Raw genomic sequence first — 26,500 nt, 5'->3', positions numbered from 1 at the left:
AGAGTAAGGTTGTGTAATCAAAATTTGAGAATGAGCTTTGTCAATCAATCAAGAATATTTGCATTAAGTTCTGTGATCAAAATTCAGAAACAACCTTTAATAATTGATAAAGAATATGTGAGTGAGGTTGTGTGATCCATCCAATTTGAGAATTAGCTTTGATAATAATGATTGAGAGCCTCTGGCCCTCTGTGGATCATGGCCGCGGGGCCAATTTTGCCTGGCCCCTTGGGGCCTCTGTGGGTCGTGGCCGCGGGGCCAAGTTGGCCTGGCCCCTTGGGGCCTCTGACCCTCTATGGATCGGGGCCAAGTTGGCCTGACCCCTCGGGGCCTCTGGTCCTCTATGGATCATGGCCGCGGGGCCAAGTTGGCCTGACCCCTTAGGACCTCAGGCCCTCTGTGGGTCGCGGCCGCGGGGCCAAGTTGACCTGGCCCCTTGGGGCCTCTTACCCTCTATGGATCGTGGCCGCGGGGCCAAGTTGACCTGGCCCCTTGGGGCCTCTGGCCTTCTGTGGCTCGCGGCCGCGGGGCCAAGTTGGCCTGGCCCTTTGGGGCCTCTGGCCTTCTGTGGGTCGTGGCCGCGGGGCCAAGTTGGCCTGGCCCCTTGGGGCCTCTGACCGTCTATGGATCGTGGCCGCGGGGCCAAGTTGACCTGGCCCCCTGGGGCCTCTGACCCTCTATGGATCGTGGCCGCGGGGCCAAGTTGGCCTGGCCCCTTGGGGCCTCTGACCGTCTATGGATCATGGCCGCGGGGCCATGTTGGCCTGGCCCCTTGGGGCCTCTGGCCCTCTGTGGGTCGCGGCCGCGGGGCCAAGTTGACCTGGCCCCTTGGGGCCTCTTACCCTCTATGGATCATGGCCGCGGGGCCAAGTTGACCTGGCCCCTTGGGGCTTAAGATTATTATTTTTGCAAAAGTAGTTTTGCTTGGGTCGCGGCCGCGGGGCCAAGTTGGCCTGGCCCCTTGGGGCCTCTGGCCCCCTGGGCCTGGGCCCGGTAGGCCCGGTCATTAATCCACCTATGTTCCTGACCCAACGTGTATATACATATATATAATAATCATAACAGAAACTAGAGTGCAGAGTTGTTTAATGGCACTTCTAAATAAGTTAGACATAATAGCCACATGTAGCTCAAAAATAAATGAGAATTGTAATTGTGATAAAAAGTCACATTTGAAGCTCGGCAGATCATTCTCGCGAGCTGCCAACACGCTGAGCAGAGCGACAGCAGCCAAAGCAATAAAGACAAATAAATGCCAGAAAAGTCGAACTACAATGGGTTTGTCAGGTGAGTGATCAGACACGCTGGCATCGATTGGTTCAACCTTAGCCTGCGGCAAACTGTTGTCTAAGCTGTATTCGTTAGAATGTATGGATATTTTAGGGACTATTTTTTTACTCTTGCAGCTAAAATGCAGGACAGTGTTAGTCCCTTGACAGCTCACATCGTAACGGGTACTTTTGTTTCTAAAAAGGGACACTTTCATTTTTCAAGGGACTGTTGGCAACCCTAGAATGAGTACCGAATTTGGTACTTTCATAGGTAGGGACCAAATTGTGTAGAACCGAAGACCGTTTCACATAGAATCAAACAATACCAATTTGACATACTTGAGTTGCACATGATGCTGGTGTTCAAGCACATAGAGGGCAAACGGGTATCCATAGCGGATTTCCTGTGGGATATGCTATTTTCATGCCAACAAAGCAAGGATGCCTGATAGATAGCGTTCAAAGGTAGGCCCCTTTTCAAGATAGCTGAATGCTAATTTACATTGTATATGCCATATACATGTTACTGATCAGCATCGTCAATTTTACAAGGGGATTTCAAAAAGTCTCACCTTAAAAATGTTTAACAATGATATACGTATGTAAAATATATTTTTTTAGCTCGTGCCCTGTAATTGACCAGCGACGAGTCCAAGTTATGGTGTTAGAAAACCGGATGGATTGATGGACTTCACTGGTCTAGTGGTTGACTTGCCTGACCTCTGTGCAGGCAGCGTGGGTTCGATCCCTATTCAGTTGGTTGTCCCTCTCTTCTGTGGTTGACTAATGACCCAATAGGGATCATCTGGAATGGAGATGTATTTATCCCATGGAGGAATTGATTAAGGCCATGTCTACACTAAGTCGTTTAACCCCTTAAACAAATAATTATTTAGCCTAAGCCCCATTTCAGCCACACTAAACCAGCGTTTAAGGTGCCCCTCCTCGGACAAATTTTTACACGGGTAAGTCAGCCGTGTAATTCTTAAATCTCCGGCACTTAGCTTTGTATGGACTCATTGATCGTTTACAAACTGAGTTCGGAGAGGAAGTGAGGCCAGAAAGACCTCGCCCACACAGGAAGTGACGTCAGAAAGAACGCGCCATAGCCAGCTTCATAATAAAGCGGTTTCGTAGCTCGGAGCTAACCACTGGAAATATGTTTCTCCTTCTTTTACATGTACGGACGCTTGTGGAAATCACACATGAATACCTCGACATCCATTGCTTTCGGTCTCCCCTAGAGGGGGGTGGAGGGGGGGGGGAGAAAGAGAAAGCCATCAATCTGTCAATCCTTTCCGTGTCCGGGCCAGGTAAGGTTCCCCGTGTTTCCCTCCCTCCCAGAGAGGAGTTGTACAGTCTAATGGCGTGTGGGACAAAGGAGTTTTTTAGTCTATTAGTCCTGCACTTGGGATGAAGCAGTCTAGCACTGAACAGGCTCCTCTGGCTACTGACAACGGTATGCAGAGGGTGACTGGCATCATCCAGGATGCTCACTAGTTTTTCCACAGTCCTCTTCTCTGCCACCATCACCAGTGAGTCCAGTTTTAGTCCGATCGTAGAACCGGCCCGCCTTATCAGTTTCTCCAGTCTGGAGCTGTCCTTCTTAGATATGCTGCCCCCCCCCCCCCCCCCCCAGCACACTACAATGTAGTACAGAACACTGGCAACCACAGACTGGTAGTACATCCACAATAGTTTTTTACAGACGTTGAAGGAGTGCAGCCTCCTCAGGAAGTACAGCCTGCTCTGTCCTTTCCTGTACAAGTGGTCCGTGTTAACAGTCCAGTCCAGCTTGTTGTCCACCCACACCCCGAGGTACTTGAATGAGTCCACGGTCTGTACCTCGACTCCCTCGATCACAATAGGTTGTGACCTTGGACTTGACCTCCCAAAGTCAATGACCAGCTCCTTGGTCTTTGAAGGGTTGAGCTGCAAGAGGTTCTTGTGGCACCAGACAACAAAGTCCCTCACCATCCTCCGAAACTCCTCCTCTCTGCCGTCCCTGATGCACCCGACGATGGCTGTGTCATCCGCGTACTTCTGGATGTGACACAGCTCTGAGTTGCAGCAGAAGTCAGCGGTGTACAGGGTGAAGAGAAGAGGGGCCAGCACCGTTCCCTGGGGTGCTCCGGTGCTGCTGATCACAGTGTCAGATGTGATGTCCTTCAGTCTGACATTGATTGACATTGATTGATTAAGAGAAAGCGATTGCAGCTATTTGAGATACAACACTTCTCAAACGGCAAGATAACTTTCCAATGTCCGCTGTGATGCTACTTGGCAAAAAACTTTGTCCATTTGTAGAAGGAGAGACAACGAGAATGCGAGCTCCCGTGGATGTGATAAAAAAGATAGCGTGTGCATTATATTACCTGGCCGTCGAGGAAAACGGCGAATGCATTTGGACTGGCAAAGCAGACTGTATCAGTTATTGTCCGCCATGTATGTCGCGGACTTAACATCTAGGTCCAGAGTATATAAAGTCACCAAAAATGAATGGACAATGAAGGTGAAGGCAAAAGAGTGAGGAGTGTCCTGACAAGATATCTAGATCCCTAGATCAGTGTTTTTCAACCACTGTACCGTGGCACACTATTGTGCCGTGAGAGATTATGTAATTTCACCTAACTGGGTTAAAAATATTTTTTGCAAACCAGTAATTATAATCAGCAAATAATGTGCCTTTGTTAAGTGTCTGTGCTGTCTACAGCTAGGCAGAGTAAAACCCTGTAATACTCTTCCATATCAGTAGGTTGCAGCCGGTAGCTAATTGTTTTGTAAACGTTGTATCTAATGCTTAAACCAAAAATAAACAAAAGGTGAGTGCCCCTAAGAAAAGGCATTGAAGTGAAGTAAATTATATTTATATAGCGCTTTTCTCTAGTTACTCAAAGCGCTTTACATAGTGAAACCCAATATCTAAATTACATTTAAACCAATGTGGGTGACACTAGGAGCAGGTGGGTAAAGTGTCTTGCCCAAAGATACAACGGCAGTGACTAGGATGGCGGAAGCGGGGATCAAACCTGGAACCCTCAAGTTGCTGGCACGGCCACTCTACCAACCAAGCTATACCGCCCCATTGAAGCTTAGGAAAGGCCATGGAAAACAAAACTAAAACTGAACTGGCTACAAAGTAAATAAAAACAGAATGCTGGACGACAGCAAAGACTTACAGCATGTGGAGCAGACAGCGTCCACAAAGTACATCCGTACATGACATGACAATCAACAATGTCCACACAAAGAAGGATAGCGTCCGCACAACTGAAATAGTCTTGACTGCTAAAAGAAAGCAGGTGTGGGTTGAATAGCGCTCAAAGGAAGACATGAAACTACTACAGGAGAATACCAACAAAACAGGAAAAGCCACTAAAATAGGACGGTAACACAGTACACACAGGAAAACACCAAAAAACTCCAAATAAGTCCCGGCGTGATGTGACAGGTCGTGACAGTAGTTTGAGACAAGAGGTTATGGTTTGAATTCATATAAAACCCTCTCCAGAATGACTTTTTACTGTCAATATCGACTACTGAGTTACATTTTTTAATGTTTGCTGCTAGTGGTGTGCCTCCGCACATTTTTTCAATAAAAAAAATGTGCCTCTGCTCCAAAAAGGTTGAAAAACACTGCCCTAGATTGATTAATGTTAAATGTTCTTTATTACATTGTTTACGTGTCTAATAATATTTGATTAATTTATGATGGCTCAGGTGTGATTCACTACAATAGGGCCTCACAGCACACTGGATTCCAGTTACCGTATTTTTCTGACTATAAGTCGCAGTTTTTTTCATAGTTTGGCTGGGGGTGCGACTTATACACAGGAGCGACTTGTAAAATTATTAACACATTACCGTAAAATATCAAATAATATTATTTAGCTCATTCACGTAAGAGACTAGACAAATAAGATTTCATCGGATTTAGCGATTAGGAGTGATAGATTGTTTGGTAAACGTATAGCATGTTCTATATGTTATAGTTATTTGAATGACTCTTACCATAATATGTTACGTTAACATACCAGGCACATTCTCAGTTGGTTATTTATGTGTCATATAACGTACACTTATTCAGCCTGTTGTTCACTATTCCTTATTTATGTTAAATTGCCTTTCAAATGTCTATTCTTGGTGTTGGGTTTTATCAGATAAATTTCCCCACAAAATGCGACTTATACTCCAGTGCGACTTATATATGTTTTTTCCCTTCTTTATTATGCATTTTCGGCCGGTGTGACTTATACTCCGGAGCGACTTATACATACTTGCCAACCCTCCCGGAAATTTTCTCCCGAAAATCTCCCGGAATTCAGCCGGAGCTCCATGCGGACCTGAGTGGGGACAGCGGCGACAGTCTGTTTTCACGTCCGCTTTCCCACGATATAAACAGCGTGCCTGCCCAATCACGTTATAACTGTAGAATGATTGAGGGCGAGTTCTTGGTTTCTTACGTGGGTTTATTGTTAGGCAGTTTCATTAACGTCCTCCCAGCGCGGTAACAACACACAACAACAGCAGTCACGTTTTCGTCTACCGTAAACAGCAATGTTGTGACACTCTTAAACAGGACAATACTGCCATCTGGTGGATAGCCTCCGGAACACTGAAATTCAAGTATTTCTTTTATTTTTTATGTATAATAAAATAAATATATATATATATATATATAGCTAGAATTCACCTAAAGTCAAGTATTTCATACATACATACATATATATATATATATATATATATATATATATATATATATATATATATATATATATATATATATATATATATATGAAATATATATGAAATACTCGAGTTGGTGAATTCTAGCTGTAAATATACTCCTCCCCTCTCAGACACGCCCCACCCCCCACCCCCCACCTCCCGGAATCGGAGGTCTCAAGGTTGGCAAGTATGCTTATACTCCGAAAAATACGGTAATTGAAATACCACAACACTGGATATTGTTCAGATAAGTAAATTTAAGAACTTGCACACAAAGCAACACTGGAGGTGACTATGATGTGCGCATTTTCGGCGCATGCGTATTAGGTCGCGTTGCGCCGGCGGACGGAGAGGGGCGGGGGTCTTAAACGGTGTCATTGTTGTGTGTTGACACGGAAAAGGTTAGTTGTGATTTACCCTGGATAACATTATCCGGCTTAGTGTAAACGGGGCCTAAGAAGCTTCAACTTGGATTTGGACCAACAGTTGGCTTGAACTTTGGTCATAGCACCAATCAGCCGTCATCAGCGACGTCATTTTTGGACCATGCAGTTCATGCCTGCCCAGTTCATAATATCAACCCTGTGATAACGTTTATAGGTGACGGGAGCCGCGCTAGATTTATAGGTTTCATCCAAAGTAATTTCAGGTAACACTGGGTTTTATTAGTGCCCCTCAAAATGTAGTTATCTCCAGGTTTTTACTACTGGAATCATTCAAACGGTTGTAAAACGCCTTTGAAGACTTTTCCTGTCTCTGGCAGCCCCCTCAGTTCACAGGGATGACATATATTTTGCTGTCAACACGTTTCTGAACTCCGGCGTGTAAAGTGGATGTTCAGGAATTGTTTCCGGTAATACTGCCCTTTAAAGCGGGATGTTTTTTTTGTTGATTCTTTTTTGGTCCCCATGGTTTCACGTGCGCTTGCGTAACAGTCAATACTACCTCCACACGTGTTGAAGCCTGCAGGCGAAGACACAAAGCGGGCCGGCCATTTTCACCCTGGCACCTTGTTTGTGTGACAAGGTGGCAACCCCAGGAGGAGGCCCATGTGAATGCATTCAGGGATGCACATGTATGCTTGTGTGTGCGTGTTTGTGTGCGTGTTCCTTTTGGAGGAAGTGGCTGCTTATCAGAGTGCGTGCACACGGGTGTGAAAAAAGGGCGCTGCCCTCATGACTGGCTTATGCTAATACTGCAAGAACACAGTCAACTTCAGTGGCAGACCTCATGTTGTCAGTGCACAGTAAGATGTTTACATTTAGAAATTGCCGTTTGCGTTCGGTGTCAAGATATTGAGCTTGTGTTTGATGGCGGGCTTTGGGCGTCGGTTTCTAACAATTCCCCTTTTTTTCTCTCTCAGTCTGCAGAGTTCTTCGACATGCTGGAGAGAATGCAGGTATGATATCATGCTTCCTTATTTTACTGGAGTGTTTTTATCTTGCCCCTCACTGACTTGAAAACCATGCAAAGTGGACAAATGTTGCGGCACACTTAGATCTTGAGGTAAGGTTTAATTTTAACACCTCATGCAATGGTAATGACAACAATAGGAGAAAGATTATTTTTTTAAATGGGTATAAAACGATTAAAAATGTATTATTAATGTTTTTTTTTAAATTTATTTCAAGTCCAAATAAAAAATACCAAATGTTTATTATTTTGACCCCTTAAAGGCCCATATAATTTTTGTCTTTTTTTTTTTTTCATTTATTTCAAGCAATGACATCAAAAAAAGTACAAGATGCCGTGAGATACAGTCTGGTGTGCCGTGGGAGATTATCTAATTTCACCTATTTGGGTTAAAAATATTGTTTGCAAACCAGTAATTATAGTCTGCAAATGATGTGTTGTTGTTGAGTGTCGGTGCTGTCTAGAGCGCGGCAGAGTAACCGTGTAATACTCTTCCATATCAGTAGGTGGCAGCAGGTAGCTAATTGCTTTGTAGATGTCGGAAACAGCGGGAGGCAGTGTGCAGGTAAAAAGGTATCTAATGCTTAAACCAAAAATAAAGAAAAGGTGAGTGCCCCTAAAAAAAGGCATTGAAGCTTAGGGAAGGGAAGGCTATGCAGAACAAAACTAAAACTGAACTGGCTACAAAGTAAACAAAAACAGAATGCTGGATGACAGCAAAGACTTACTGTGGAGCAAAGACGGCGTACATCCGAACATGACATGGCAATCAACAATGTCCCCACAAAGAAGGATAAAAACAACTGAAATATTATTGATTGCTAAAACAAAGCAGATGCGGGAAATATCGCTTAAAGGAAGACATGAAACTGCTACAGGAAAATACCAACAAAAGAGAAAAAGCCACCAAAATAGGAGCGCAAGACAAGAACTAAAACACTACACACAGGAAAACACCAAAAAACTTCAAATAAGTCACGGCGTGATGTGACAGGTCGTGACAGTACACCTACTTTGAGACAAAAGCTATAGTGATGCATGGTTGGTTATGGTTTAAAGTCATATCCAACAATTGCGACAACAACTTTTTACTGTCAACTGAGTTTTGTTTTTTTAATGATTTCTGCTGGTGGTGTGCCTCTGGATTTTTTCAAGGCAAAAAATGTGCCTTGGCTCAAAAAAGGTTGAAAAACACTGAGGTAGACAACACATAATACTATTAGTTAATATAATGCAAAAGGTAATGCCAGTTTTGCCTGAAAGGAAGTGAGAAGAAGATAACATATTTAATCCCACCCCCAGTTCTCCATTCAGTGATTAATACATTGAGTTTCACTGTTACTTTGTTCAAGGATTATAATGCAAATGTTATATCATGGTGGCATTACCACAGGTAACAATAATTATTACACTGTAACAATAATTTGAATCAGCAATGTAGGAAGAGTGAACAATACTAACAATGGTAATGGACAACATAGCAATAATGGTAAGGAAACATTGAGCACATGTTAACACTTTGAGACAGAGTACAACAGCAAAACAAATTAAAGACCTCATATCTATATTTGAACCAGACCCGATGTTATAATAGTAATTAATTAAATGTTGCTGTTTTTTCTTTTCAAACAAAACATAAAATGGGTTATTTTCCATACAATAAATGTTAGCTGGATTTAAATAGACAGTTATGATCTGTCTTGGATTTGTGTTTGTTTCCTCGGTTTCTGTATTTTTTCTTTGTTAGTGCTCTTATTTTTCCTTCCGCTTCCTGCTTGCTTCATTTGCAACCACTTCTCTGGTCTGACTCCCTCACCTGTCTCTGATTGGCAATCAGGACACACTTGTCCCTGGATGCCAAGCACAATTCTTTATATGCCAGCACCTGTCCTCTGGACGGGTGCTTGATCATTGTTTTGCTTTGCTTGCCTTTGTGTGTTCCCTCGCTCAAGTGTTTATGCTTCCTGTGCACTTCCTTGCTGCACTATGCCTTTGTTGTTTGACATTAATTGCGATTTTTACCTGTGCGACTTCGAGACCAACACTGACCGCAACTTTAACTTTAACTTTAACACTGTTACAAATATGCGCCACACTGTGAGCCCACACCAAACGAGAATGACAAACACATTTCGGGAGAACATACGCACCGTAACACAACATAAACACAACAGAACAAATACCCAGAACCCCTTGCAGCACTAACTCTTCCGGGACGCTACAATATACACCCCCCGCTACCCCCTACCCCCCCCCCCTCCACCTCGACCCCGCTACCCCCTACCCCACCCACCTCAACCTCCTCATGTCCCAAATGTCCCAAAAAATAATGCACTTTGTGACTTCAATAATAAATATGGCAGTGCCATGTTGGCATTTTTTTCCATTACTTGAGTTGATTTATTTTGGAAAACCTTGTTACATTGTTTAATGCATCCAGCGGGGCATCACAACAAAATTAGACATAATAATGTGTTAATTCCACGACTGTATATATCGGTATCGGTTGATATCGGAATCGGTAATTAAGAGTTGAACAATATCGGAATATCGGATATCGGCAAAAAAGCCATTATCGGACATCTCTAGTTGAAATGGAGCTAAAATTCAAGACAGGTTACCTTCCAATCCATTGTTCTAATTCTAGTCCATTTTACCAGACTTCCAATAACGTTTGTCCATATATTGTATAGATCACCGTTGCCAGTTCATTCCTCAGTTCACCAGAAATTCAATATGTGAGATGTCTGATTAACATACATAAAGATGAGACAGCCATTGTAGATTCAATTAGTGTATGTCAGCCAGATGGGCTCAGTCGCTTGCTCTTATTAGATAATAAGCATGCTGGAAGCTGAGGATGGCACGACTGGCATTACTCTCAGCATGGAATGGATTTTTTTTTTTCCCCTTTCTGTGACCTCTTTGTTCCCGCCACGGGCTTCCAAGGGCACAGGCTCTGAGAAGTGTGAGCACAGAAGGAGGGCGGGGGGGGCTTAAAAAAAAAAAGACAATATGAGTAAAAGAGAAGAAATGGTGGGAGGAGATGTGGAAAGCACAAAAAATTGTGAAGGAGAGTGGAACAAGTGGTGGAAAGGCTATCTTGAGGAGAGAGAAAATAATGTTTTGCAGGTTGTTTTGTGGTGAAGAAAATGTCTGAGGAGACCGTGAGGATGCATGAATTAGTCACTGCAAATATGCAAATGACGCTGGCGCGGTGGCCTAGTGGTTAGAGGGATTGTGGGTTCGAATCTCGGTTTGGACGTCTCTGTGTGGCGTTTACGCAACATATGTTGGGCTGATCGGAGTTTCTAAACTGTGCATAGGTGTGAATGGGAGTGGGAATGTTTGTTTATTTGTGCCGTGTGATCTGGATGGCGGCCAGTCCAGGATGCACCCCCGCCTCTCGCCTAAAGTCAGCTGGGATGGGCTCCAGCACACCCGTGGCCCTAATGACGACAAGCAGTATGGAAAGTGATAAAATTATGGAAATATATACATAGGAATATAATAATCTGCTACACGGATGTGGCTGAAAATTAAAAAAAAGGAAAATAAATTATAATAATAATGCAGCTGAGATAGGCTCCAGCACCCCCAGCGGTAGAAAACTGATGGATGGATGGATAGTGTAAAAATGATACTAATTTAAGAAGAAAGATAGTTAACGAGCTGCAAAATAAACGAGCCATTTTACTCGAGGGATAATGCGGCACTGAAGTTGTCCCCAATCAGTTGTCCCTCCAGGATCTTCCACAAAGAATGGCAAAAAGACAAGAACAAAAAAATGAGGAGTCTAATAATCACGATTAGAGATAAATGCTTTAAAAATGTAATATCGGAAATTATCGGTATCGGTTTCAAAAAGTAAAATGTATGACTTTTTAAAACGCCGCTGTATGGAGTGGTACACAGACGTAGGGAGAAGTACAGAGCGCCAATAAACCTTAAAGGCACTGCCTTTGCGTGCCGGCCCAATCACATAATATCTACGGCTTTCACACACAGAGGTGAATGAAATGCATACTTGGTCAACAGCCATACAGGTCACACTGAGGGTCGCCGTATAAACAACTTTAACACTGTTACAAATATGCACCACACTGTGAACCCACACCAAACAAGAATGACAAACACATTTTGGGAGAACATCCACCCAACAGAACAAATACCCAGAACCCCTTGCAGCACTAACTCTTCCGGGACGCTGCAATATACACCCCCCGCTAACCCCCCACCCCCACCCCCCCCCCCACACACACACACACACACACCTCAACCCGCCCTCCCCCCAACCCCGCCCACCTCAACCTCCTCATGCTCTCTCAGGGAGAGCATGTCCCAAATTCCAAGCTGCTGTTTTGAGGCATGTTAAACAAAATAATGCACTTTGTGACTTCAATAATAAATATGGCAGTGCCATGTTGGCATTTTTTTCCATAACTTGAGTTGATTTATTTTGGAAAACCTTGTTACATTGTTTAATGCATCCAGCGGGGCATCACAACAAAATTAGGCACAATAATGTGCTAATTCCACATCTGTATATATCGTTATCGGTTGATATCGGAATCGGTAATTAAGAGTTGGACAATATCGGAATATCGGATATCGGCAAAAAAAACATTATCGGACATCTCTAATAATGATAATACAGTAATGGCAACTAGAAACACTTCGACCAGGCCCTATCTCCCAATAGTAAGGAATCGTTTTACAAATCCTGAATCCAGACGGTGATCCGGATCACCCTCCAAAATCTAATCAGTTGGCCTCTAATCGCTCTCTTTGTCTCTGTGGGTGGCGGCAGGTCTACTAGCATCCACATGTCGTAAAAATGTGTCAGTATAACCCCCAAAATCTAACCACTTATTCATGATCCCATTTCTGACATTTACTGGAGATTTTATTTTAAATCCACCTATAACTTTTGGAGCTATGTTGCTAACAGACAGACAAACAGACCCCGGTGAATCCATAACTCCCTAATTGAGGACGCATAAATGAATTTGCCATGTCCAAATTAGTGTTTGTTTTTTACGTCTGTCGCTTTCAAACGTGTCCGAAGATAGTTCACTCTTCCGATGGGTCTCAGCAACCGGGCGTGTTGGTTTTAGAGCAAAATTTAAAAAAATTAGTGAACCCTTTTGTCGGTCAATAATTCTATTTGTCTCTGTGGGTGGAGGCAGGACCTCCAGCATACACACGTAGCGCAAATGATGTTTCCTTTCATCAAAATCTGCCCATAGCTTTTTTGAGTTACGTTGCTAACCAACTAACAGACAAACCAACCCCTGCGAATAGGGATGTCCGATAATGGCTTTTTGCCGATATCCGATATTCCGATAATGTCCAACTCTTTAATTACCGATACCGATATCAACCGATACCGATATCAACTGATACCAATATATACAGTCGTGGAATTAACACATTATTATGCCTAATTTGGACAACCAGGTATGGTGAAGATAAGGTCCTTTTTTTAAAAATGTATAAAATAAAATAAATAAATTAAAAACATTTTCTTGAATAAAAAAGAAAGTAAAACAATATAAAAACAGTTACATAGAAACTAGTAATTAATGAAAATTAGTAAAATTAACTGTTAAAGGTTAGTACTATTAGTGGACCAGCAGCACGCACAATCATGTGTGCTTACGGACTGTATCCCTTGCAGACTGTATTGATATATATTGATATATAATGTAGGAACCAAAATATTAATAACAGAAAGAAACAACCCTTTTGTGTGAATGAGTGTGAATGACAGTAAATGGGGAAGGGAGGTTTTTTGGGTTGGTGCACTAATTGTAAGTGTATCTTCTGTTTTTTATGTTGATTTAATAAAAATAAAAAACCGATACCGATAATAAAAAACCATACCGATAATTTCCGATATTACATTTTAAAGCATTTATCGGCCGATAATATCGGCAGGTCGATATAATCGGACATCTCTACCTGCGACCACATAACCTCATGGCAGAGGTAATAGAACCGTGGGAGTTCTTCAGGACATATTATTAACATGGTGTGTATGTAAAAAAAAAAATGTCAGAATCTTGCACCCCTAACAGAATAACAACAGACAGTACAGTAATCACAAAAAACATTTCATTTTTGACAAAAAGCAAATGCATTCCTCTCACTGCTACCCATGAAAACATAGAAAAATGTGAAAAAAATAATGATGTATATCATACAGTATGAAGCTCACATTATGAGAAAGTGACAGTATTCCTCAATGTTAGATGCAGAGTTTCCTACAAGATTAAAAACGGAAAGAGTGTTATTTCCCCTTTCCTAAACAAACTGCTGTGTGTCTACATTATCTTGTCAAAACAGTTGTATGGTTAATGAGGTGCCAGAACCAGTTATTATATTACAATACGAAACAAAATGAGCTTGTCACTTAATATTTTGCAACAATACAGTTGTTTAAATGCAATGACCCTCTTTTTAATGTTTCTAACGGCAAAAAAACACAAAAAAAACAAAGCACTTTCTTCATTGGTAAAAATGCCTTACAGCATGACTTGATGGACCTTTTATGCATTTTAGTCATCTGGCCTTTATCAGGAGACAAACAGTTTGTTTGTTTTGGTCAGCATCAAAGACCAAATTATAAGTATTTTATAAATGGGTAAATCGAAATATCAAGCTTTCACTGGAATACAGCCAAGAAAAAGTTGTTAGACACTACAGTTTTTAAGATGAACAGGGTAATCTACCTACTACTATTTTTAGAAAGCCAATAGACAGAAATACTGTTTTACAAGGCAAAAGCTGTCATTCTCAGCAGTCATGCTAAGTAACCTGTTATTGTAATACAGGGGTGTCCAAACCACGGCCAGCGGGCCGCATCAGGCCTCTTCAATTTGGCCAGCCAGATTGTGGACTTGAGATCAATTTTAAAGTATGATTTCAAAAGTCAAAGTGGTCATGTTTACATATTAAGCAATACGTTAAGTGGCAAATGCTCACTCTTTTGTGGATGGTGTAAGAAACTGAGGTCAGTGACTGTGATGTAGACATTATTGACATTTTAAGCTCTGCATTTATCTATATGACCCATTTCAAACAACATTTCCTAGTCATGGTGCAGGAAAAAAAATCAACCAGCACAAAAAGTCAACACACATGATTACACATAACACAACTTGCACACTGATTTTTGTGGTTATTATAAAAAAATACGTCCCATAACCATAAAACATTCCAAACTACACCCATTTAAATCCATTAAAAGGCATGATGGGAAACTGCAAAACAGTCTCCCTACACTTATCCATGTTTGACTTTTAGCTGCTTGATGTTTTTGATTGATCACAAAGCTTTAAAAAAGTTTGTCACAGAAGTAACCAAGGTAGGGGTTGAGCTTTCACATACTCTTAATATTTTATTATAGTAATTATTATCCATCCATCCATCTTCTTCCGCTTATCCGAGGTCGGGTCGCGGGGGCAGCAGCTTAAGCAGGGAAGCCCAGACTTCCCTCTCCCAGCCACTTTGTCCAGCTCTTCCCGGGGGATCCTGAGGCGTTCCCAGGCCAGCCGGGAGACACAGTCTTCCCAACGTGTCCTGGGTCTTCCCCGTGGCGTCCTACCGGTCGGACGTGCCCTAAACACCTCCCTAGTAATTATTAATTATATATATATCCATTATATTATTATATCAATCAATCAATCAATGTTTATTTATATAGCCCTATATGTGAACACACATACTCAGACACACATATACATATACATATACATATGTATGTATGTGTATATATATATATATTACAAGTCAAAATTTTGGACACACCTTCTCATATCAATGTGTTTTCTTTATTTTCATGACAATTTACATTGTAGATTGTCACTGAAGGCATCAAAACTATGAATGAACACATCAGCAACAAAGGGTTGGAGTTGGGGGTTAAATCACCAAAATGATTCCCGGGCGCGGCGCCGCTGCTGCACACTGCTCCCCAAGGGGATGGGACAAATGCAGAGGACAAATTTCACCACATCTAGTGTGTGTGTGACAATCATTGGTACTTTAATCTTTAATCTTAATGTGGAGTTATGTACTTAACAAAAAAAGGTGAAACAACAGAAAACATGTTTTTATTCTAGTTTCTTCAAAATAGCCACCCTTTGCTCTGATTACTGCTTTGCACACTCTTGGCATTCTCTCAATGAGCTTCAAGAGGTAGTCACCTGAAATTGTTTTCACTTCACAGGTGTCATAGTTTTGATGCCTTCAGTGACAATCTACAATGTAAATAGTCATGAAAATAAAGAAAATGCATTGAAATGAGAAGGTGTGTCCAAACTTTTGGCCTGGACTGTATATGTGTGTATATATATATATATATATATATATATATATATATATATATATATATATATATATATATATATATATATATATATATATATATATATATATATATATATATATATATATATATATATATATATATATATATATATATATATTATATATATATGTATATGTAAACAAACACAAATAAACAAACATTCCCACTCCCATTCACACCTATGTACAGTTTAGAAACTGCAATCGGCCGAACATATGTTGCATAATATATATATATATATATATATATATATATATATATATATATATATATATATATATATATATATATATATATATATATATATATATATATATATATATATATACATACTATGCATGCAGTTGGCTTTCGGCCCCTCGGCTACACATTTTAGACAACCCCCAGACACCCCTGCTCTAATATGACCACATTTTTCAGTAATGAGTAAGCTAACCCGTTACATTATTTCCAAACTAGTATTCATAATAAAGTCACTTTGATTTCTAGGGAGCACCTAACAATGATTTATTTTTTTAATCTAAGTTTGTGTGGTTAAAATGACATCAAAATGCTTGATCAATCCCTCCCTTTTCAAGCAATGGACCATTCCGTATGAATGCGCATTAGTCCAATTGGTCGTTTTAGAAAGATTATTCTATATTAATTTTAATTTTTTTTTACATCAAAATTAAGAGTTACCCAAGAGGAGTCGTCCTTTGTCACATCGCATTTCGAAGTTTTCGGGTTCACTGTATCACATATTTTTTTAAGCAGATTATATGTATTCAGAACGGAGCCCCTGAAGGAAAGAAAAGTTTTGCGAGATCTCCATGTCCCTTTAGGGGCTCCGTAATTTAGGGCCTAGATTCAGCAATTTTTAAGAATGAAAATTGCCAAATGAAGTACAAATATGAATACTATAGTAGTATTGGCCACGATAAAACCTAACCAATCAGTTTGCTGTTCAGTATTGTGGCCTCTGATTCGTGGTCTCAGGCGGCATTACTATATTGGATTACAAGTGTAAAGGTGACTATGTGGGTGTTATGTCAGGTATCGAGGGCTTTCATAATGTTAAAAACATATTTACAAGGTCATTTTTTTGTGTTCTCGCTATATCCAATTTAAAATGAATAATTCCTACTTTTGCGTAAAGTCTTTGATGACGGTCAGGCCCGGAACCAGTTAACAGCGACTGTACCGAAGGTATCAACTTATTTCTCAGTGACACAGACTGTATGTGCTCTACAGCGTAAGGTGCAGATGTGACGTGGAGAGTGACGCTTTTCATCACAAATATGTGAGTATTAAAGCGCTCAAAATGGTGAACTATACGAGATGTTGATTAATGTTCCTATAAATTACAGTAAAAGTTGGGATACGTGACACTAATTGTGCGGTAATGTGCAGCTCGCGTGGTAGTTTGTACTTTATACTATATGTGGTTTTTGTTAGTTGACAAGTTTCAAAAACTAGGTTTGCCTTAATCCCTTATCTAAACAATCAGTCATTCGTTCTGTGACACAGCTCGCACATTAAAAAACTTGTATTGCAAAACACCAAAATTAATTAAAATTAATTTAATCGATGCTTGGCCACCTCAAAATAGCACAATTTTTGCATGTAATGTGCCTATTTCAAAGAAAAACAAACATTTAGATACAAAATATTGTATGAAAACTACACAATAGAGTGTACTATGTACTACGTAGGGAGAAGTACAGCGCGCCAATAAACCTTAAAGGCACTGCCTTTGCGTGCCGGTCCAATCACATAATATCTACGGCTTTTCACACACACAAGTGAATATACTTGGTCAACAGCCATACAGGTCACACTGAGGGTGTGCGTATAAACAACTTTAACACTGTTACAAATATGCGCCACACTGTGAACCCACACCAAACAAGAATGACAAACACATTTCGGGAGAACATCCGCACCGTAACACAACATAAACACAACAGAACAAATACCCAGAACCCCTTGCAGCACTAACTCTTCCGAGACGCTACAATATACACCCCCCGCTATCCCCTACCCCAAAACCCCGCCCACCTCTACCTCCTCATGCTCTCTCAGGGAGAGCATGTCCCAAATTCCAAACTGCTGTTTTGAGGCATGTTAAAAAAAATACTGCATTTTGTGACTTCAATAATAAATATGGCAGTGCCATGTCGGCCTTTTTTTTTCCATAACTTGAGTTGATTTATTTTGTAAAACCTTGTTACATTGTTTAATGCATTAAGGGCATCACAACAAAATTAGTCATAATGTGTTAATTCCACGACTGTATATATCGGTATCGGTTGATATCGGAATCGGTAATTAAGAGTTGGACAATATCGGAATATCGGCAGAAAAGCCATTATATATATTACATAATCTAATATTAGGTTAGAATAAAATAGAAAGCTTTATTGACCACTGTATATGTATGGTGCTGTATAAATATAATCCGACAACCTAGTAATGAACAATTAATTTGTGAGATATCAAATTGTAACGGGATTATTATCATTTAATTAATATAACACACTATTGTATTGGGGTTTTTTTTTGGGCTGATTGGTGAAGTTACACTATTGTGTGTCCTATTTGAAGCAAACATAGTAGTTGTTCGCCTGATTGCCTCCAAACCTTAATGCTTACACTATGAGCACATCATAGAGACATTTTGGACACATGATTGGTGGACGGGAGCTGGTCAGTGCAGCCGAGTGATGAAAGAATCTCCCACAGCAAGAACTGTGGTCCCTTATCCATCTTCTCTGAACCTCAGCGTGCATCGATCTGCTCTCTTGTGCTCTGCCGCCTACACCTCGGCGTTGGGAACTGTGTGTTCAAAGTCTGCTTCGATGTTGTAATCGGTGGCGCTGATGAAGGTCATCTCTTCTCATTTCTTTTTCTTTTGTTTATATTTCTCCCCTTTCCACCCTTTTTTTTGTCCTCTTTGTCTCTGTCTGAGACAGAAAATTGAATCCCTTAAGAGCACCTTTTGTGATCAGTTTTCTATTGTCGACAATGACTCCCCAGTGACTGTAACAGCTGCCCCGTCAATATGCACAGACACTCCATCACCGACCTGCAGGATATTGAAGCTACAGTGCAGTGTGTTGCATGGCCCTCGCTGAAGTGAAGTGAAGTGCATTTGCATGTTTTGCAGTACTCACTTTGTGCTTCTCGGGACAAAATGTTACTCTCAGCATACTGCGAGATTAGCATTATTGTGTATTTATCTATGAGCATGAATCTTATCATACATTTAACAAAGACCACCAAAGCGTTCCACTATCTTCTTTTTTAAAAATGTTATTCTGATGCCCCTATAAACTACTGTATTTTTCAGACTACAAGGTCCTCTTAAAATCCTTTAATTTTCTCAAAATCGACAGTGAGCATTAAATGTGTATTAATTCTGGTTGTGCTTGTTTTGGTTGTGGTACATGGTGTAATGACAAGTGTGACCAGTAGATGGCAGTCACACATAAGAGATTCGTGGACTGTAGGTTGACGCCTGTTCTATAAATGACGCTAGCAAGTACAGTTTAGCAAGCAAACCCCAAACTTTGGTGTTTTATTGAGAATATAGAACATTACACACAGCACTAGAAAATCGGTTAAATTGTATTTGTCCGACTTTCGTAAGCTACGAAGCCGCACAGCTTAATGGATCGATGCTAGCAAGTACAGTTTAGCAAGCAAACCCCAAACATTGGTGTTTTGTTGAGAATATAGAACATTACACACGGCGCTAGAAAATCGGGTAACATTTATTTTTCCGACTTTCGTAAGCTACGAAGCCGCACAGCTTGATGGATCGACGCTAGCAAGTACAGTTTAGCAAACAAACCCAAAACGTTGGTGTTTTTTTGAGAATATAGAACATTACACACGGCGCTGGAAAATCGAGTAAAATGTATTTGTCCGACTTTCGTAAGCTACGAAGCCGCACATCTTAATGGATTGACGCTAGCAAGTACAGTTTAGCAAGCAAACCCAAAACGTTGGTGTTCTATTGAGAATATAGAACATTACATACGGCGCTAGAAAATTGGTTAAAATGTATTTGTCCGACTTTAGTAAGCTTCAAAGCCCCACAGCTTAATGGATCGATGCTAGCAAGTGCAGTTTAGCAAGCAAACCCCAAACTTTGGTGTTTTATTGAGAATATACAACATTACACACGGCGCTAGAAAATCGGCTAAAATGTGTTTGTCCGACTTTCGTAAGCTACGAAGCCGCACAGCTTGATGGATCGACGCTAGCAAGTACAGTTTAGCAAGCAAACCCCAAACTTTCGTGTTTTATTAACAATATAGAACATTAAACATTACACACGGTGCTAGAAAATTGGTTAAAATGTATTTGTCCGACTTTCGTAAGCTACGAAGCCGCACATCTTAATGGATTGACGCTAGCAAGTACAGTTTAGCAAGCAAACCCAAAACGTTGGTGTTCTATTGAGAATATAGAACATTACACACGGCGTTAGAAAATTGGTTAAAATGTATTTGTCCGACTTTCGTAAGCTACGAAGCCGCACATCTTAATGGATTGACGCTAGCAAGTACAGTTTAGCAAGCAAACCCTAAACTTTGGTGTTTTATTGAGAATATAGAACATTACACACGGCGCTAGAAAATCGGTTAAAATGTGTTTGTCCGACTTTCGTAAGCTACGAAGCCGCATTACGGCTACCATAATCAGACACACTGTGCTTCAACATATGGGTATTATTATGATGTGTGCGTAAGGACCCCAAAGTGGCACCAATTAGAAGACATATTATCTGGCGTTTTCTTACGACCTATTTTGCAAAATCAACATTTATTACTGCTGTTGTGTATTTGGGATCTGCATAAATCCCGAAAATGTTTGCGCGTCAATAAGAAACTTATTTTTCTCTATCGTTTTGTTGTGGGGCATTCAGCCTTCGCTGTTGCCATTTCTAATACAAAGTAGTGTATAGTTCTAACTTATACTTGTCAATAGATCTAAAAACTACAACAAAAGATGACGGGCGAGAAAAACGCTGTCGAAGTGGAGCCACGTAAATAAGACCGTATCCTGTAGACACGGTCAGAAAGCAGCTTGAAGACTGTAAAACATAATCTGTGCAATATTTTGACCAAATAACCACCATTACATGTTATGTAGACCACAAGGAAGTGTTTTAAATGTCGAAAAACAATCATAATATGACACCTTTAATGTGCCTTATAATCTGGTGCACCGTTTGTATGAAAATAGACCCACTCATCGACAGTGCGCCTTATAGTCCAAAAAAAACGATAAGTGTATATAGTCATACAAAACACCTTAGACCTGGGTTCGATCGAACCCTAGTGGTTCGGTGAGTCGGCCTCAGGGGTTCGGCGGAGCCTCTGCCGCGGAGGTCAAGACACACTCAACTCATTGTGAGAATAAAAACTTTTCCCTATCGGCATATTATGGATACCCCCAAACAAAGTTCCCTCTAATTTCCATCTGATTTGCAGGTGTGTAATTTGGTGTGAGTTCATGCACCGTGTTGGTTTTGTTCTTTGAACAAGGTGATGCTCATGCATAGTTCATTTTGTGCGCCAGTAAAAAAAACATATAACTTTGTCTTGAATTTGAAAAAAAAACATTTTATTTTTCACTAAAGAAGGATTCGGTGAATGCGCATATGAAACTGGTGGGGTTTGGTTCCTCCAACAAGGTTAAGAACCACTGTTCTAACATCTTGTCAATATGAATGTTTTTGGAGGTTTTTGTTTCGTAAAAGTCTAAGCTACATTGGTGTGGGAATGGTTAGTAAGATAATTAAATATTGGTAACACTTTAGTATGGGGAACATATTCTAAGTAACAAAGACTTAATTTGGGAACATATAAGGGTTAGGGTTAGGGTTAGGGTTACTAATAAGTGATAATTCTGAGATTATTAAGGGAAGACTCTTAGTTGTATAATAAGGCAATGCAGAATAAGGCATTAATAAGTACTTAACAATGACTAATTAAGAGCCAATATGTTACTAATTTGCATGTTAATAAAGCAACTAATTAATGGTGAATATGTTCCCCATACTAAAGTGTTACCAAAATATTTTCCAAAAAATATACTGATTGAGATGTTCCGAAATAATTAAAAAAAAGGCAAGACCAATCACTTTGCAAACCTAATTCCACTTATGTGTGCAAGTAAGCTGCATATGAATGGGTTCTTCATAGAAAAAAAAAACTCCTGCTGATTGGGATAAACCAGCAGGTGCTTTCAGCCATCTCAGAAGTCTTAATGAAGCCAACATGAACGCTGGTTTTAAGAACTGACTCGTGAGAACGAGACCCAATGTTGGCACCATTGCATTCTGACCTTTGATTGTTGACTAATGTGCTTTCCGTCCTCATGCTGCGAATGGATTCAGGTCCCCAAAGTCGAAGAGAGCAAAAAATGGAAGGTGTGGCCGGTCAACAGACACGCTCACGCGTCTTGGCTTTGTGTCGTGATGTCTGTGTGCCTTCGTTGTCGTCTCTTAGTGCTTCCAAATGAAATCAGTAACCTCATGATTTAATAAGTGGAAGGAACTCTGACTGCAAATTTGTCCTTGCTGCCTTGCGTTTGCGCTGGCTGCTGCTTTAGTCCAAATTATTGGCAGATGGGCTTCAGCAGCATTTAGAGGTCACGCACCTGCTGCGGCATTACACTGTGCAAACAAATACAGGCGGTGCTTTTTGTGGCACCATTTTGGACTTTAAAAACGACCGAAAGCTGTTAATCACATCGGGCCCCATTCAGCAACCGTTCTTAAGAACAAATGTTGTTCTTAGGCCTACTTACGAAGTTTTTAAGGAGATTTTTGTATTCACCAATGTTTTCTTAGCTGGGATTTAACAAAATCTACGAGTGCTCCAGAGCACTCTTAGGGTGGCTTATTTGTTCTTAAGTGTGACAAGTTCCCTTAATTCTATTGTCTAATGTTAAATTAGTATCATAGATAGATAGATAGATAGATAGATAGATAGATAGATAGATAGATAGATAGATAGATAGATAGATAGATAGATAGATAGATAGATAGATAGATAGATAGATAGATAGATAGATAGATAGATAGCGATAAGACAGACAGACAGACATACAGGTATAGCAAAATGAGCAATATATAGACATTTCAAAATACACACACACACACGCACACACACACTGCAAGATGGAAAGATGCCGCAGATCGTGCCCTGGAAAGGGAGCGCATATTTCACGACCATGTACGAAATTACAAATATTTATTTGAACGCTTTAAGCTGTCCCCCCTTTCTTAAACTTACGTTTTGACATTATGTATTTACCCCGCGGGATTATACGAATTTCTCTTCTGTAATCTGTGTTTTCTCCGTGTGTCTGATGTTCGGCTTTTCCACCGGAATTGCGCCCTTATATGGGGGATTAAGGGCATTTACCTATGCAAATTAGGGAATTAAGGGTGTTTATATATGCATATTGGGGAAATAAGGGCGTGTTTATATGCAAATTATGATAGACACGCACGCGCTAACCATTTGGCATTCAGCAACTAAAGAACAGCAGGTGGGAACAATTTGGCCGTTTAAGAACACGTCATGAATTTGAATGGACTCCTCTTGGGAAATCACTTAGGCAGAAAGATAAGAGGAAAAGTTAGGAACTTATTGCTGAATGGGGCCCATTGTCCTTAGTTAAGGAAAATGTAGACTGTCTAAATTGATGGGTAGTCAGAGCCTTTCTAAAGAGCTAAATAAAGTGTTTATGCCATGAGGCTCGCCCTGATACCAGGGTTGTAACAGATCCAAATTGACAAGACCTGCAACATCATTAATGGATGACTCACTTTTATTGATGTTTGCATATTTCAGTGAGTTACATCATAAATGAACCTTTCAAGTTGTATCCTTTTTTAAAACCACTACTTGATGTGTGATTACCGTCTGTTTACATCTCTTCACAGGATGACTATATCCCCTACCCACGGATAGAAGATGTGAGTCACCTGCGGCAACAGAGTAGTGCACACTCACCAGATGATTTATCATCACTGTTGATCTTTTTCTACGGCTTCTACCCAACCCCCCTTCCCCCGCCGCTCTCGTCTCCAAGGTCCTGGAGAAAGGTGGACCGTATCCCCAAGTTATCTTGCCACAGTTCGGTGGCTACTGGATCGAGGACGGGGAGGCACCAGCTGGGACGCCCTCCTCTTCAGAGTCCAGTTTCTGTGAGGAAGACGAGGACGGCGGAGAGGGTATGAGCCCCGGTGAGGGACACGGCTACCGTCTGGAGTGCAACAGCACCGCCCGGGCTTACCGCAAACACTTCCTGGGCAAGGTATGTGGTTGTTATGTCATATAACTGCAATAAAGCGTGCAATGCGCTCCTTTATTTCTAAAAATGTGACTTCTTGCAGGAGCACATGAACTACTACTGCACAGGCAGCAGCATAGGGAACCTCATCATGTCCCTGAAACATGAGGAGGTGGAGGGTCAGGAGTTCTTACGGATCATGCTCAGGTACACGCTTGACATGTATGACATGTAGTATGTGGAGTGCACTATGCATTATGCATTATGCATGTCTTTAAGGTGGCACGTGTCAGTATAATCCATATAATTGTCTTGGCAGACCATCTCAATAGTCTCACTATTATACAGTATTTCTTCCTTTGTTTTGCAATTTGTTATGTATATATGTAATTATGTTGTTTTTTTTAACTATCTTAAGATTCTTCCTAAATCAAGAAAAATTGCAGAGTGCTCTTTACGTTACTTAAAGGCCTACTGAAACCCACTACTACCTACCACGGAGTCTGATAGTTTATATATCAATGATGAAATCTTAACATTGCAACACATGCCAATACGGCCAGGTTAACTTATAAAGTGCAATTTTAAATTTCCCGCGAAACTTCCGGTTGAAAACGTCTATGTATGATGACGTAGGCGCGTGACGTCAATGATTGAAACGGAAGTATTCGGACACCATTGTATCCAATACAAAAAGCTCTGTTTTCATCGCAAAATTCCACAGTATTCTGGACATCTGTGTTGGTGAATCTTTTGCAATTTGTTTAATGAGCAATGAAGACTGCAAAGAAGAAAGCTGTAGGTGGGATCGGTGTATTAGCGGCTGGCTGCAGCAACACAACCAGGAGGACTTTGACTTGGATAGCAGACGCGCTATCCGACGCTAGCCGCCGACCGCATCGATGATCGGGTGAAGTCCTTCGTCGCTCCGTCGATCACTGGAACGCAGGTGAGCACGGGTGTTGATGAGCAGATGAGGGCTGGCGTAGGTGGATGGCTAATGTTTTTAGCATAGCTCTGTGAGGTCCCGTAGCTAAGTTAGCTTCAATGGCGTCGTTAGCAACAGCATTGTTAAGCTTCGCCAGGCTGGAAAGCATTAACCGTGTAGTTACAGGTCCATGGTTTAATAGTATTGTTGATTTTCTGTCTATCCTTCCAGTCAGGGGTTTATTTCTTTTGTTTCTATCTGCAGTTAAGCCCGATGCTATCACGTTAGCTCCGTAGCTAAAGTGCTTCGCCGATGTATTGTCGTGGAGATAAAAGTCACTGTGAATGTCCATTTCGCGTTCTCGACTCTCATTTTCAAGAGGATATAGTATCCGAGGTGGTTTAAAATACAAATCCGTGATCCACGATAGAAAAAGGAGAAAGTGTGGAATCCAATGAGCCCTTTTACCTAAGTTACGGTCAGAGAGAAAAAAGATGCGTCCTGCACTAAACTCTAGTCCTTCACTCTCACGTTCCTCATCCACAAATCTTTCATCCTCGCTCAAATTGATGGGGTAATCGTCGCTTTCTCGGTCCGAATCGCTCTAGCTGCTGGTGTAAACAGTGGGGAAATGTGAGGAGCCTTTCAACCTGTGACGTCACGCTACTTCCGGTGCAGGCAAGGCTTTTTTAATCAGCGACCAAAAGTTGCGAACTTTATCGTCGATGTTCTCTACTGAATCCTTTCAGCAAAAATATGGCAATAGCGCGAAATGATCAAGTATGACACATAGAATGGATCTGCTATCCCCGTTTAAATTAAAAAAAAATAATTTCAGTAGGCCTTTAATTAAGTGGTGACTACAATGAAATTGCAGTCTTTTTTTTTTTTTTGACTGAAAAGGAAATATTTTACCTGTTAATGTACAGTATCTCCTTTAGACTAAGGGTATTCCAATCCAATATTGATCTTGGTCCAATATCAGCATCAGTTCATATTGGCTTGCATCAAAAATCTCCAATACATTCGTGAAAAAGTGTCTTTAAAAGAAGAATGTTGCATTCTAAAACACCACATTTGTCAATATAAACAGGCATCAAATAATTAAAGTTGCATATTACAGATACAAAGTATCTGCATATCAGAAAGTTAAAGTCCCAACGATTGTCACACACACACACACACACTGTGTGTGTGGTGAAATGTGTCCTTTGCATTTGACCCATCCCCATGTTCACCCCCTGGGAGGTGAGGGGAGCAGTGAGCAGCAACGTGCGCCGCGCTCGGGAATCATTTTGGTGATTTAACCCCCAACTCCAACCCTTGATGCTGAGTGCCAGGCAGGGAGGCAATGGGTCCCATTTTTTTGTAGTCTTTGGTATGACTCGATCGGGGTTTTTAACTCCCAACCTCCCAGTCTCAGGGCGGCCACTGTAACCACAAGGTTACTGAGTTGGTTAAAAAGTATCCAGTTACAAACGTGTCTAT

At 40.9% G+C, this 26,500-nt stretch overlaps 1 protein-coding gene across 13 annotated transcripts in view; it reads left to right on the top strand.

Moving 5' to 3' along the window:
- The window catches only part of LOC133663536 (rap1 GTPase-activating protein 2-like), a 250,355-nt gene that overhangs the window by 196,832 nt on the left and 27,023 nt on the right, over nt 1-26,500 (top strand). For 7 of the 13 annotated variants that reach the window (XM_062068075.1, XM_062068074.1, XM_062068080.1 and 4 more), the window contains 5 exons: nt 7,363-7,398; nt 22,178-22,210; nt 23,735-23,767; nt 23,884-24,108; nt 24,188-24,291. In XM_062068075.1, coding sequence (XP_061924059.1) covers nt 7,363-7,398; nt 22,178-22,210; nt 23,735-23,767; nt 23,884-24,108; nt 24,188-24,291 — 431 coding nt within the window. Of the gene's footprint in view, nt 1-7,362; nt 7,399-17,019; nt 17,069-22,177; nt 22,211-23,734; nt 23,768-23,883; nt 24,109-24,187; nt 24,292-26,500 lie in introns of all 13 variants that reach the window. The other 6 variants (XM_062068071.1, XM_062068079.1, XM_062068082.1 and 3 more) reach the window with 2 other exon arrangements.

Source organism: Entelurus aequoreus, linkage group LG13 (genome assembly GCF_033978785.1).
Source record: "Entelurus aequoreus isolate RoL-2023_Sb linkage group LG13, RoL_Eaeq_v1.1, whole genome shotgun sequence".
Taxonomy (NCBI): Eukaryota; Metazoa; Chordata; class Actinopteri; order Syngnathiformes; family Syngnathidae; genus Entelurus; species Entelurus aequoreus.
Note: the sequence above shows the minus strand (reverse complement) of the source record. Positions and strands in the feature narration are given on the sequence as shown.